At 36.4% G+C, this 15,461-nt stretch overlaps 2 protein-coding genes across 3 annotated transcripts in view; one reads left to right on the forward strand and one right to left on the reverse strand.

Annotated features, from left to right (window-relative positions):
* Nucleotides 1-674: 674 nt before the first annotated feature.
* On the reverse strand, nucleotides 675-5,874 carry LOC106175365 (uncharacterized). Its single transcript, XM_087005974.1, has 9 exons — nucleotides 5,723-5,874; nucleotides 4,533-5,212; nucleotides 4,076-4,178; nucleotides 3,811-3,895; nucleotides 3,575-3,623; nucleotides 3,310-3,353; nucleotides 2,936-2,997; nucleotides 2,330-2,401; nucleotides 675-2,048 (listed from the first exon to the last, which is right to left on the reverse strand). Exons 2-9 carry the CDS (start codon nucleotides 5,114-5,116, stop codon nucleotides 2,007-2,009), a joined length of 1,041 nt encoding a protein of 346 aa, XP_086862100.1. The 5' UTR covers nucleotides 5,117-5,212; nucleotides 5,723-5,874; the 3' UTR covers nucleotides 675-2,006.
* Nucleotides 5,875-7,209: 1,335 nt separating this feature from the next.
* Nucleotides 7,210-15,461, forward strand: part of LOC106171103 (advillin) — a 32,316-nt gene continuing 24,064 nt past the window's right edge. For both annotated transcript variants that reach the window (XM_087005455.1, XM_087005457.1), the window contains exon 1: nucleotides 7,210-7,384. The gene's annotated coding sequence lies outside the window, so the exon portion shown is untranslated. The remainder of the gene's footprint in view (nucleotides 7,385-15,461) is intronic.

A 15,461-nucleotide genomic window follows, 5' to 3' on the forward strand; every position in this document is an offset into this window, starting at 1 on the left:
TACTCATAGAAAGAAAAGAGACCGCCAGAATACATCGATTTGACATGAATAATTATACTTCCTGGGAGAGAAAGAGAGAGTTCTGAGGGATCGAGTGTTCTTATTCCGCGCCATTTATAACAGGCAGTCGAGTGGAAGGTCCCTAGGTACGTTTAAGTGCATACCATGTGTCATGCCAAATTAGGTACTTCTGCCTAGTTAGGTAGGTCTGGTGATTAACAAAAATGAAAAACAGCAAGTTTTCAATTTTTGCAGGAAAGTTTTAGCTTTTTTTCAAAACGGATCAAAGTTAATTTAGAAACGAGCACAAATGGGAAGTGAAAAGACGAGGTGCGGCATAAAGATGTTCTTTATGATACGCTAGCGAAATCGGTCGTGCAATTAGCCAGTTTCACACTGAAAGTATTTTTCGTTAAAATTATAACTTCTGAGTCAACATGCCTTTTTAAATTTTTCAATTTCAAATAATTATTTTGGTGTCCCCTTTGAAAATGATTTTAAGCGAAGTTTCATTTTATGTGGAAATTAGCATAAGAATGCACACATAAGAGGTATATATCTAATTTGGCAGGATACATAGACCAAACTAAGGCCGCCAAAATTCCTTGTCCCAATTGCATACAAAAACGTAACACTAAATCGAGCACATTAAAGATAAACAAAGAACCACAAAATTTTATGAATTAACTTTATTTTTCTTAAACTAATGTTTTGGTAACATTTCGTATATACAGGTTAATTGCAGGCCTGGAATGAGATAGCAAAAAAATTGCATACACGTTATTTGTCTGTGTATTGTTTCATTGTTGTTTCAGCGTCATATTTTTCGCTTTTCCAATTCACAAAATTCCATAAAACTACGTATGCCTAAAGACGGTAGCAAAAGAAACGAATGACTTGCAGTGCCAAACAACAGTGAAAGAGAAAGGATAAACCTCAAGAAATCATTGAAAAAAATGTCTAGATTTTGTCATGTAAAATTTAACGATCAATTATGCTTTTCTTAATTATAAACTTATCATTAGACTAATTTTGATACAAAACAGATTTCATGAGAAAAATGAAAAAAATCCCCTTAGAAAGTGTGAAATAGTTTATGTAATTTCAAAGCTAAAATATTTGAGTTTTTTCCATAATATGATCTATTAATCATCACAACTCATTTTAATATCAGTATCCATTCTTACACTTTTCACTAACTCATTTCCTAATTTGTCTGGTGACATTCACTCATGTCCAAAGAAAAACGATACTAGGATCTTAACCCTTTGTATACCACATATATATATATAATGTTCATCAGACCTATGATAATCAGCCGATTGCTCCAGTGCCACTGAACTTAAGGCCTTTTCAAACCATGTGTTATATATGTAATATATCATAGCGATACAGCTGTACTGGTAAGTTTTTAGAGACTGACAACTTAATAGCCGGGCTATAACATAAGAGAATCACCCAAGCGATCGCGATCACACACACACACACACACACACACACACACACACACACACAACATTTTCTTATTTCAGCTTGGTGATATCTCTTGACCTCGCATTGATCAATCAGCACATCAAGTATACATCAATCAACAATAGTGTCTATGTCTTTCACTTATACCTCATGCGGTGAATAGTATACCCCCAGGACACTGATAACCAAAATAAATAAATATATAAATATATAAATAAATGTTCACTAAATTCTGTTGTGGTTTGCCATGCATAGTTCAAATACCAGACTAAACAGTTCTAAATGTTCCAGCTGAACCAGAAGAGCAGCTTCTAATGGCAGCTGCTTTAAATACTAAACCTTTCAACTGCTGTAGGGAAAGAAAAATGATTATTCACGTTCATAAGTCAAGCAGGTTCACAAAATTTTGAATGTTTACACCACAAGCATATCTGCTGATTTATATAAAATACCCATTACTCAATTTACTGTCTTCAACTTTCTGAAGCTCTTGCAGGAAAACACTGACTGTATCCAGACTCAATTACCATCCTTTACATGCTGTTCAAATATGCTTCACATTTCTCATTGATCTCCTAAAGTTGGAATAAAAAATAAAATAACTTTGAAGCAAAATTCAGAGGAGTCAACATAGCCTTTGATTATTTACCAGGGGCACTGATGCTAGATGATGATTTACTAGGCATGTTTTTGAGATTAAAAACAAAGCAGAATGACTAAACCTTTGTCTATAAAGAAATGCTGTTATTCCAGATATAAGAAATTATTTTTACCAGAATATGGCATTTAGAAGGAGTAAAGATGAGCAAGACGTATTTCCAATATTCAAAGATGAGACATTAATACAGATTCTCACCTTCAAACTCGCCAGATAGCACTGGTTATTTACATTATGTTTCAGCACATCTCTCAATGCAGATGCTTTGGCCTGAAAGAAATAATGATAAACTATCAATTCTTGTATTTGAAACATCACTGTCAGCACACCTACCACAATTCCAATTCATTTATAAATAACAACAATTTAGAATGTGAATTAATTTCTATTTTATATTACTAGTCTAGCCTGTCCACACTATATAAGTACTCTTTAACATTGATTATTAACATATCAAAATTGGCTAAACTATCAAATTTCATCAGCCTAAATGCCTAAGTGAACAGCAGGTGGATGAAAACTTTGTTCTCTGATAATACTAATAAAGAAGCAAAGTCTTAAGTAACATATGGACAGAAAATATCTAACATCACTAATCTTTTTAACAAACTGCCTTTTCAGTAATTGCTTGCAAATTGCACACATCCAAATTATTTCCAATTTTTTTTCCTCAAGAACTGATCATTTTTATTAGTCAAAATAGGAGATTTTCTGACAAGAACTAAAGAAACTTTTTGATAGAATTTTAATCCCAACTTTTTGGGCATTACTTTAAAAATATTTTTTGGAATATTATCTAATTACCTGAGCTTCTTGACTTCTCTTCTTTATTTCTTCCTGGTCTAAATCCAATGGTTGTAATATAACTGTAAACAAAAGTAAATAAATAAATAAATCTGGAAAAAATCTCAAGCTTTGCTTATTTGATTAACAAAAATTATTGACAAAACTTCTATTTCAAGTCTGTAAAGTAAAGACAACTGCTTCTAAAATCTTGCTCAGGTATTTAGTTTCATTAATAAATTACAAATAATAAATAAAACACTACAAGTGTAGAAGTAAAATGCAGATCTATGAATACTTCTACTGAGTGCTACATAAGAAGTTAAACGTTCAAATAAGCAGCAAGTTGTAATGTTCTACTAAGCTGTAAATCGCAAAAGTATTATTACACCTACCTGGATCTATATGACACTTTTCTAATTGAACTTCACAAGATGATCTGAATAAAAATAAAAATAAAAAGCATGAAACATAAGCACCAAAATCCTTTCTCTGAAACTAAATATATTTACAGGAGCCTTATAGATCCACAGGATCCAGACAGCACATCACAGAGTATTTAACTTACAGTTTATGGAACTTGTGAAGATTTCTATGTCTGATTTTTCTATATGTTGAAAAAAGGGTTGTTTTTTAAAAAGTTGCATGATTTTAACTCACATCCTATTCTTTAAGGAACTGTTCTCCATTGTCATGTCATTAAGATGATCTGGAAAAAGGTAGACCTCATGATCAGTATTATTCAATCACTGTTTCAAATTTATTAAGGTTTTTATCAATTCCATAAATTCTAATATCAAACATTTGCACAACTCTATACATATCAAATATCAACTTATTTACATTTTTTTTGCTATACACATTTTAAACACAATCTACAAATCGCACACAAGTACCTTTGATTTCCTTGTCTTTTTTCTTTCTCTCGTTCAGTTCATTATTCAAAGTACAATTTTCTTTCTCAGCTTCTTCCAGTTTTGCCTGATTAAAATAAATTGCAAAAACTATGTACAGTACATAAGTCACACAGACAGGAGAGAAATGTGCGTATCAAAATGGAGTATACTTTACAACTAATCAGTCTTATTTTACTACTTAAATATATCATACCTAGAATCTCAACATTTTATGAGGTACACTATGAATTAAATAATATTTTACCTGTATTTCTGCAAGGTCCTCCTTCAGTCTGGTCACCTCGGAGTGCTGCCAGGGACGGGTCCTGTTGGATTTCTTAATATCTGGTTTTATCTCAGGTTTACTTCTGCAATTAACAGATATGCCTTTAGAGCTTTTTTTAAAATTATCTACAACAGACTATGTTTAACCCAATTTATGGTGCACCATGAAATGATTTCTCACCTTACCAACTCTGCTTTATATGTAATATATGTAAAAAAAAGTTTTTGTGTAGGTTAATTAGTTTATTACATAGTATGATAATTAGCTGATAAACATTTGTCTAAGCATAAGCATAGTTACATTTATGATTTAAATGAAGAGCTTCAAAACTGGGCATGCTTTTCAACTGGCCTCTCATATGGTAACACCATAAATGACAGATGCATTTTACCCCTTATAATAAGCGATGGCTGGTAATTTTACCTCTTCAACTTACTTTGTGTCTTTGCTTTCTGATGTCATCTTAGCAGCCCCAGTAAAAGTGAAGTCTTTTTTCTTTCCAGGTGGAGATATCTTTATTCCAAACTTTGTATCTATTGTGGGTTGAAATTGGACTGTGCATTTCTTACTCTCTTGTGCTGGATTTTTCTTAGACAGAGGCATACTATCTGGGATTTGGAAAGGGGAGGATCCACTGGAAGAAGGTTTTCTCCTCTTCACGACACCAGGTGTCTGGTGGGGCTTAGATTTTGGTCCAGAAGGAGCCCGCTTTTTTACCTGGCTATCACTGCTACTCGAAACATTTACATCATTTTCCTTTAGTTTTAAATCACTTTCATTTTGAAAGTTTGCAGACACATTTTTCAACCTTGAGGCCATGGTAGGTCTGGTCAGCCTGTCACTGACAGGTCCAGGTAAAACTGATCGCCGCCCCTGGTTTTTCTGCATTGTTGCAGATTGTTGACGTACATTTTCAACACTATTCTTACTTCCATCCTTAGCTGTACTACATGCATTTTCAATTTTCATTAACCTTGGAATTGCTCGTCTTACTGGCCTTTTACTTTCTGCTGAAGACATGCTGAATTTGAACAGAAAATGCAGGAAAAGTTATTAGTGAGACTTCAGTTATGTCTTCCTAGGTCCTTGCCTCCAATTTGTTTTTCACTTCTCAATCTGAAAACATGGGAAATGCATTAGTATACAGCATGATATGATTGTACAATTATATGAATATGCACCACATTCTATTATAAAATTCTATAATTAACTTTTTAAAAATAGTTTTCATTATGCCACAGTATTCAATCATGTCTGTCAAACCAATAACATTACAATCTCGAGACTGTTTCCAGCAAACTAAATAAGTACTGCAGTAAATTTTTCATTTGCTCAGGGTAGTCTCTATAACTCTATTTATACACAAGAGAGAGAGAGAGTGTGTGTGTGTGTGTGTGTGTGTGTGAGTGCGTGCGTGTATTTATCGGATCAAATTATCTATTTTCACATTTAAAACTGAATGTTCAATTATTTATTACACACGAGATTGATAATTTAGACTAAGTGGTCTAGATAGTCAATGCCACATCTAAAAATAAAAAGGACGAACAAAAATTCCAATGTACCGTCCCTATTGACATTTACTTCTTTTTCAAATAATATTGCAGCATAACAACCTGCACATACCAGTGATGAGTTGGTGTTAATCATTAAATACCGGCACCAACAAAACGGCTTCCGTGCACAAAATTACAGTTGAAAAGCCGTCAACATCATTTGAAATTGGCGGCCGCCATGATTGTTTTAGTTATGATCCAAACCGATATTTTCAAAAAAATATGATTTGACCAGATTAAACTTTCTGCCCAATGACAAAAGATTGGAATATTTCATTTGAATTTAAAATTAATACATGTCAAATTGAGTAGTTAATTATATGAATTTTATGATTACTATCATCATAACGCTAATACATATACATATTATCAACTGGATTGGGCTTATGATTCTCTCTAGCGGTAAATAGAAAAGCACTGCTAGAAAAGCAAGGGCCAAGACTGGCTTACACAAAAAGTTTAAAGATGGAAAACATTGTGAATGTTTCATTATGTGTTAAAACATTATAGAAATAAGGTGTTAAAACATCACAGCAAAAAATGAATAATCAACGATAGAAACTGTTAGAAAATTTAGGCCTAGTATTGCTACAGGAGGGCAGGCTAAAATAAAATAGGTTGACATTGACACCTCTAACACAATGAAAAAAAAAAGTTACCCTTCTTTTTTCGGGTGCTGGTACACACGTTGCAATTAATTGGAAACTATTTTTCTTTAGTAGGTAATATTGAACGTTTTAAAATGTTCTGAAAATATCATTATGCCAATGCAGGCAAATATATATTAAGGCCTATTTATAAATATCGCTTTTTTGTGTCCCCTTTTAGTGATTACAGTTTATTTGCCAAAGTAATTCTAAAAAAATAAAATTAGACGACAGGTGGTTCTCTGGTGTTTACATAGTGATATATTCGGGGACAGATCAGGATAAGAGGTTAAGATATACACTGCAAAAGCACAGTAGTAGGAGCCCATATACGTCGGGCTGATACATTTGTTTTTGCCACCCCTCCCCATTTTAAACGACAAAACATTAATTTATTTACATTCATATACTTGAGTACATGTATTCAAAAGGGATTTATCATATGGCAACGTGTAACCTGAATTTTTCGTTGTCTAAAGTTCGGAAAAATATATAAAATATAAATGTTTTATTCATCCAAGTTCAAAGTAATTAAAACGGCTAATTAAAATTTTAATTATCCGTCATTGATTATATACAAAGTATAAAGTTATTCTAATTGCAGTTTCCAGGTTGCATCGTTTGATTGCAAACATTCTCGATCGCTTACAGGTCGTCTTTTTCATCTAGACTGGGAATTTACAGTTTAAAGAAAAGTGTCAGAACACTCATATTCAGTGCACAGCCACGCCTGGCCAACCTGCCACACCCCAACCCAGTGAGATTGTGAACGTCCTAGGTCACCAAACATGCGCGTATATCATTCCGCATATCCAGGTAACAATAACACTACCTTATAATGACCCCTAGAAGCACCAAAAATCCATAGGGCATACGAAATGATAGCCATACACTACGACTGAGCGTTAGGAGGACGAAAAGCACCTGCTTGTGTTTAGAAGAACGACAGTAACCCGGTGTTCAATTTATCGCGGATGTATTCATGTTATTGACCTAACTTGAAAAACGGTTCTGAGGTCATTGGCTTGCAGGTGTGTGTAGTGTGTGAAATCAAGTGACAGTCTCAACTTCAATACATATCACAGGTATGTACGTATATATGCTTAAGTATCAGCGAAAAGTACGCATGACAACGTAAAATGCTGAAGAATAATAATTTTAGTCACGTCACACAACTGTTTTGTCATGAGTTTTGCTAAGCTAAAAGCGGTATAACCACTATACAATCTGTCATCGAAGAAGGGGGGCAGGGTAGCACGGGTTTTACATTCACAAAATGGCTGAAATGCCACTATTCTGCACACATTGCCGGTTGTTAATCCGATTAATATGACAGGGTTAATAGCACTGGTCTAAAGCGTAAGGATAAAGAACCATACAGGTTTCATTCTTGATCATGACACCTGATTTGGTCTCCTTCACAGGTGAAAATGACGCTCACCTGTGGTTGCTGCGTATCGTGGTATGCCACTGGAGAAGGGTTGAATGAAATGTTAAGTGTATGGCCTCAGTGTCAGGTTTATTGCCCAATAAAGATTTATTTGCCAGCACTATAAAACTGCAGAAGATGTGTTATGAATTAATTGCTACCTTTGGATACATGTACACATGTACTCATGGTTGCAGGGTGCTTGTAATATGCACATGCACAGCATATTTGATTATTGAATGACCAATAAATAAGTCACATGTAGTGAATTATTAAATAATATTATTGATATAGGTGTAGATTCTGTAGATTGACCAGTGGTCAATGTCTAATATGCTTGACCAGCATATATTGTCTAAATTATTGCCAGCTAAAGCATGAGTGGATATGATTAAAATATTAATAAACAGAAGAGATGGGGGGGGGGGGGGCTATCTTTGTCTGATGGTTCATATATGCCCAGCTTGTAGTTACAATATTTTCATTGCTTTTTGAAAATTTGCATGTGAAATGTGCAGGACATATTAAATAGTTTGTTTGAGGAGGAAAAGAAAACTACCTTATGAATTTAAGAAATGATTCCCAGTGGAGTGAGGTTGGTAAGTGTACTAAACTGGACATGCTTATTTGCCATTGGTTTCAGAACAACCAGAAAATAAGGGCTGTAATAAGAGGTATGCTGGATGTTATTTTATTTTATTTTATTATTTTTTGTTTTTTAATTGTGTGGTCTTTATTGAGTTGATACATACAACAAGTTGTGAAATGTTGAGTTCACAGCCTCTGCCAGTAGTTTCAAACCAAGCAGCTAGGTTTACCCTCTATTGATCCAAATAAAAATACTGGTCTTGAAAGATCTATATCTTTAATACTTGGAAGCCATGCCAGTTTATATATAATGGATTTTTTTTTGGTTTCAGCTGTGACTCTGGGTTGCATTAGTTTGCAGATGAGATTGATGGAAAAATAAGTATATTAAATAGTAAAGTTACTGTCCAAATATCACTGAAGGCCTTATCATAAAGCTATCAGGTGAACTGAACAAATGTTTTGCTATTAAACAGAGCTTAACAGAGGTGGGTGTCAATATATGAATGAATGAATGGAAAAAGTTCAATGTTTTGTTCAATTGCTAGCAAGTCAGTAACAGTTTTTTTAAATAGGACTTCATCTTGTAAATATTTATTATTATTATTTTTATTTTTATTATTATTTTCTTTTTTTTAATTCAGACTTTTTATGTAGCAAAGTTTTCTTTGGGGTGGGAGTGGGTCACCGTCAATATATAGGATTCAGTGAATGGATAAAATTGCATAAGATAAGATTTGGTGGCTGACTAATATTATGAACATTGTTTTCCACCCACCCATCCCACCCTTAAGCCTGCTAGTTAGCTATCTATAAATAGGGCTTCAGGTTTGTTGATGGGCGTTGTCTCTCCATAAAAAATAGCTAAAATAGAGACTGCACATCATAATCCTTTGTCCTTTGCTTTTCTATAACATTCATAATTTCATTGTCACAAATGGTGAATTATCAAGAGATTGATGAGGAGTATCTGAAGGTCAGCTATGTTTGCTTAGTAAATTTTGTATTTTGGCATCAAGTATTATTCTATGCAGTAATTTACTACAGTCTAAGTGCTGAATTTAGCTGAGTATCTTTGACATGCGACAAGACTTCAAATTTAATATATTCATACAGGGTACATGCAGATGATATCATGTGTTCATAAAAAGCAGTCAGATTGATTATTTGACCTCAAGTTTTACTTTATGAATATCAACAATTTGTTGATATTTCTTTGCAATTACGAATGACGAAAATTATTAAAGCCCCCTCACTTGGCAGCGTCCTTTCTGCATCCTACAGTACGGCCCAGTTTGAGAATAAAAAAATATTAAAACTATATGTGCCGATAACTGGCCAATCTTTGAGCATTCATTCTGCAACAATAGCAATGTGCGTGCCTCCTTTCTACGACCATAGCGATGCCAGTTTTATGGTTGCAGAAAGAATGCCGTCCAGTAAAGGATGGCTATAGAATAAGTACTTGTTTATTTATTGTTATTTATGCCAGGTTCCATTTTTTCTCAGTCAAATAATTATCATTATAATGCACACAATTCTTTTTGATGTAGTGCCCATAGTGTGAAACACTACAACAGTAGATAACAATATGGAAAAAATTCTTACTAGTAGATCATTTAGACTACTTTTTCTTAAGGAAGAAAAGGAAGCTTAAATTTTTTTGCACTGTCCACTCACATATTGTAAAGGTCTTCGCTTTTCTGCCACCAGTGTACGGTTCTCTTACTTCGCTGCCACCAACAAAACAAGGTCTCTGTTTTGTAAACTTTATTTCTACGAATAACTCTCAACACAACTGTACATGTTTCTGTATCTTTTACTAAACACTGTCTCTATTCTTGCTGTACTGCTGTACTTCTAATTTAAACAACTGCAACTCAGCTACAATAAACTAACTGGAACTATATTGTGAAACTGACTCAAACTAAGTTGTGAAACTAAGTCTGACACTATACTCTCACTGAGTACTGCCACTATACTCTACAGTAACTGACCAACACTGCGTAGAGCAGCTGTATTTATAGGTTTCAAAAGTGGACGACCTTGAATGGTTCACTGCTACTCTGACTGGCAGCCAGAGGAAAAGTGGACGGCCTTGAATGGTTGACCGCCAACCCCTCTACTGGACACCACAATCCCCTCTTTAGTAAACTGATACCACTTACAAGCCATTCCAACTTAAGGTTCAAAGTTCAACACACACAAGAATGTAAACAAAAGGCTACAGCTTACTGCAGCAACTTTACCATGAATTTTAAGGCTATGTAAAATCGTTACACTCTCCCCCCCTAGGTTTGATCCCACCGGGGATCTGCCCAACTACTAAATCAGTTAAAACTAAAAATATTCTGAAACATTTAAGCAGTTAAAAATTCAGTCAGTTCATAAAGTTCATTCAATAGTTCAGTGTCACTTTGATTAATAAAATTACTCTAAAGTTCAACAATGATAATCATTTTAAGTTCATAGTCTGATTCATAATAGTGTTCTCTTCAAAGTTCACTGTCTGATTATTAATAATGTTCACTTTAAAGTTCATTGTCTGATTAATAATAATGGTCACTTTAAAAGGTCATTGTCACAGTCAATCAGCAAATCTCTTGGGAGGTCTTCTTTTCCTTTGTGGTCTTCCCTCATTTCTCAAATTACTGTCAGGTTGGTTCTTGGGTACTTGCACTTGTTTAGATTGGCCACTCTGCTTCATTCTGTGTTTGATGGCACTTCCTTCACGTTTCAGTGGACTGCCTTCTACATAATTACCTTTATGTAAACATTTCTGCAAACTGGACACCCAATCTGGAACTTGGTCACTTAAAAATGGCTTAAGACGGTCATGGTGCACGATCTTCATTTTACACTTAGGCTTGCCTTTCACTGCAAACAACAAATCACTGTGCTTTTTGACAACAACAAAAGGTCCTTGCCATTTATCACGTTTCAGCTTTGGGCTCAGTCCCACTGTTCTAGTGCTATCTAGTAAGTACACCAAGTCACCAACTTTATAGTTATTTTGCGAAATACGGGTGTCATGGTCTCTTTTCTGCCTTTGAAAGTCCTTTTTCAAATGCAATCTCACTATTTCATGAATTCTAGTCATTTTCTCTTGCAACATTTTGACATACTCTGAAGGAGACGTCACAGATCGGTCTTCTGGTGGTTTTCCAAAGATCAGTTCTGTAGCTGTGTGAACTTCTCTGCCTAACATAAGCAAATTAGGGGAATAACCAGTGCTTTCATGTTTACAGCACCTGTATGCTGCAGTCAATAAAGGCAAATGAATGTCCCAATCCCGTTGGTCTTCTGACACGTAAGCTGATATCATGTCACATAACACAATATTGAATCTCTCCACCATTCCATTTCCTGAGGGATGATAGCTGGATGTTCGGGTTTTATTTATTTCTAATACTTGACATACTTGTTTGAATAACTGTGACTCATAGTTGCTACCTTGGTCTGAATGGAGATCAAGGGGTAGGCCAAATCTAGAGAAAAACTCTGTCACTAGCTTGTGTGCTACAGTTTTAGCTGATATGTCAGGGATGGCATAGCACTCCACCCATTTGGAAAACTGGTCCATTGCTAAAAGAATATATTTATTGCCTCTTTCACTGACTGGAAAAGGTCCTAAGATGTCTGTTGCCACTCTGTCCATGGGAGCGCCTACAGCATATCTTAGCAAAGGAGCCTTGGGTCTTGACCGTGGCCTTTTTCTCCCACCACAAATAGCACATCTTCTTATGTAATCTCGCACACTTTCTTTCATCTTGTACCAGTAGAAGTGTCTTTTCAACTTGCTCACTGTTTTCTTGACACCGAGGTGACCCGACGTGACTTTGTCATGTACGCCCTTCATCACCTCATTCCTCATCTCTTTCGGAACCAATATCTGTAAAAAGGAACCTGTCTTATCTAACGTTTCCCATCTCTTATATAAAATGCCCTCCTGCAGCACAAGTTGGTCCCAAAGCAACCATAACTGTCGTACTGCAGGACTTTCTGCGGCCACTTTATCTCTCTCTGGTCTCTGTGATGACTGTTCCTTCCAGTCCAGCACAGTCTTCAACTCAGGGTCTTTACACTGCAAATTAAACAATTCATTCACAGTGTAACTGCCCAGCCACTCGGCTGGAAGTCTATCTCTGTCACTCTCAGATTCACTGAGATCTGTATCTTCATCACCATGAGAAAAATCTTGATCCTTGAATGTCAAGTTTTCTCTAGGCAGCACTTCCTTTTTCTTGGAAACTCTCATCCTTCGAAGAGAAAGTGCTCTAACTTCCTTAAAGATACACTTGAATTTCATGGTCACCCAGCTCAGGATTGCAAAGAACAATGTCAGTAGGATGTAAAGGCCTGTCAATAAAACTGAACAAGCTGCTGTATACACACGTTTTACTGGACATTTTCCTCGGTTTCCCGATGCTTGACCACTGCCGCAGACTCCATTGTCTGATTTTAGTTCTTTCTTTTGGTTTTCTGTCGTTCTTCTTATAACTAACGGGACGACTTCTTCTTCCAGATATCTGGACCATTGTTCATGTTTCTTCTTACACTGTACGCAACCCTCGCATGGCAATTTGCTTAAAATGGACTCCCCATCATAGCATGTACACTCATCTGGGTCGCATGGAAATCTCGATATTGCATCTGCGTTACCGTGTCTGGCCCCTGCTCGGTGTTCTATTTTAAAATCAAACTGTGATAGCACTTCCAGCCATCTGGCCATCTGATCATTGGGCTCCTTAAAGGACATAACCCATCGGAGGGCACTGTGATCGCTTCGTACCAAAAACTGTCTACCCAATAAATGGTGTCTGAATTGTTGAACAAAGGTAACAACGGCAAGCAGTTCTTTTCTAGTCACGCAGTAACGGCGTTGAGTTTTCGTCAATGACTTACTTGCATACGCGACTGGTTTCTCTATTTCTTTCTGGGTCTTCTCACACCACTGTAACTGAGATAAAACGGCACCAATGCCCGTGGCTGAAGCATCAGTGTCGAGAATATACAATCCTTCGTCTCTCGGATACGCCATTACCTCATTACCTGTAAGGGCACTTTTGAGGTCCTCAAATGCTGTCTGACAAGAGTCCGTCCAAGTAAACGCCTGGCCGGCCTGGAGCAGGTGATTAATCGGAGCAGCTCTTGTTGAAAATCCTTTAATAAATCTACGATAATACGAACACAGTCCTAGAAAACTACGTACATCAGTCAGATTCCTGGGAACTGGCCATTTCTTTATACACTCTACCTTCTCAGGATCTGGTTTAACGCCATCTTGTGTCACTACATGTCCCAAAAACTGAACTTCAGTCTGGAACAACCTGCATTTGCTTGGTTTCAGTTTTAGTCCTGCTTTCCCAAGACGATTAAAAACCTCGTCAAGTCTCTTATAGTGTTCTTCAAATGATTTACCAAACACAATAATGTCATCAAGGTAAATCAACACTGTCTGCCACTGCAAACCACGTAAAATCAGTTCCATACACCGTTCGAAGGTTGAAGGAGAATTAGAAAGACCAAAAGGCATAACATTATATTCGTATAACCCATTTCTGGTCACAAATGCAGTCTTTGGCTTATCTTCTTCTGCTACCTCGATTTGATAATACCCGCTCTGGCAATCAGCTATTGAGAAGAAAATTGAACCACCAAGAGAGTCTAAACAGTCATTTATTCGAGGTAGAGGGTAAGCATCTTTCACTGTTACATCATTTAAGCGTCTATAGTCAACACAGGGTCTTGTTGTTCCATCCTTTTTCTTGACATAAACTAGTGGAGATGACCAAGGTGAGGTGGACTCTCTAATAACACCATTTTGGAGCTGTTCCTGAATTATTTTCTCTTCTTCCCCAGCAAACGCTCTAGGGGGTCTTCTGGGCTGCTGTTTTATGGGTCTTGCATCACCAGTGACAATCTTATGCTTTACGACAGATGTGTGACCCATGTCACTGGAAGACTTGGCAAAAACATCACTGTGCTTCTGCAGGAGTTTCTTTAGTTCACATCTTTCAAAGTCAGTCAAATTCTCACCTGACTGTTTATAGAGGTCAGCCAGGTACTCAGGCAATTCTGGGCTATGAAGGGTTAAGTCTGACTTTTGTTTACCAGGGGTTAAGTCTGCTCGTAAGGTGGGCACAGAAAGGCTATCTTCAAGTTTATCACCAATCACATGGTCTACTTCATGTAAATGAGCAACGCAGGTGTCTTTCAAAAGTGAAATGTCTTCATTAGAAGGGTTAAGGAGTCTCACAGGTATTTTATTGTCTCTTCTGAAAGGATCAACTAGCACATGTCCGATCAGAAAATCACTTGACTTCTCTGGAAATGCCTCTACCAGTCCCAATCCTGATTTTATTTTGCTAGAATCAACTGTCCCTTCTATGATCAACTCACTGTTTGCAGGAATAATAACGTCATTAGTCACTGTCACTCTAAAGGCATGCTTTGGTTCCCTCTCAACCAAACAGGGCACTCTCTTCCCATTAAGTTTCAGTCCGTTCACACCCAGCGAAAAATCATGATGGCACAGGAAGTCCATTCCTAACAAACCATCGTCCCTTATTTTTGCTACAAGCATGTCCCATACAAACATTTCTTCGCCAGACTGAAAACTTATTTCTACATGGCCTTCAATTTCAATGTTTCTACTGTCTGCAACCTGCAACTGCAATTTTCTATGAGTCTTTTTCAGTTCAGGTCTAAAATCATGGGGAATTCGTTCATAAATGTGGGTAGCTATAATTGTTTTTGACGCACCAGTGTCTACAATAAAGTTCACTTCTTGGCCCTGAATCTTCACTGGCCAAGAAACACTAGCATTTCTACAACTAACGGTTTCAATGTCACTGTCAACAGGTGTTTTTAGGGGTTCATTCTGGCCGGCTGGAATGCCCCTTCTCAGTTTCCCTGGTTGTTTACATGCGGAGCCTCTTTCACAGGTGCCTTGCATTCTCTTGCCAGATGCCCATATCTATGGCACTTGAAACACTCTATGTTGTTTTTCCAATTTTCTGACTTGGGTGATGGAGGACTTTTCGTGTCTTTTGCTTTCTCTTTCAATATCAAATCTTTTATTTCATCTAACTTCTTGTCAAACTTCTTTTCAAGCTGGTGTAGCTGACTTTCTGTTACAACAG

This window comes from Lingula anatina, chromosome 2, assembly GCF_051362555.1.
Source record: "Lingula anatina isolate TDL-2025a chromosome 2, LinAna3.0, whole genome shotgun sequence".
Lineage (NCBI taxonomy): Eukaryota > Metazoa > Brachiopoda > Lingulata > Lingulida > Lingulidae > Lingula > Lingula anatina.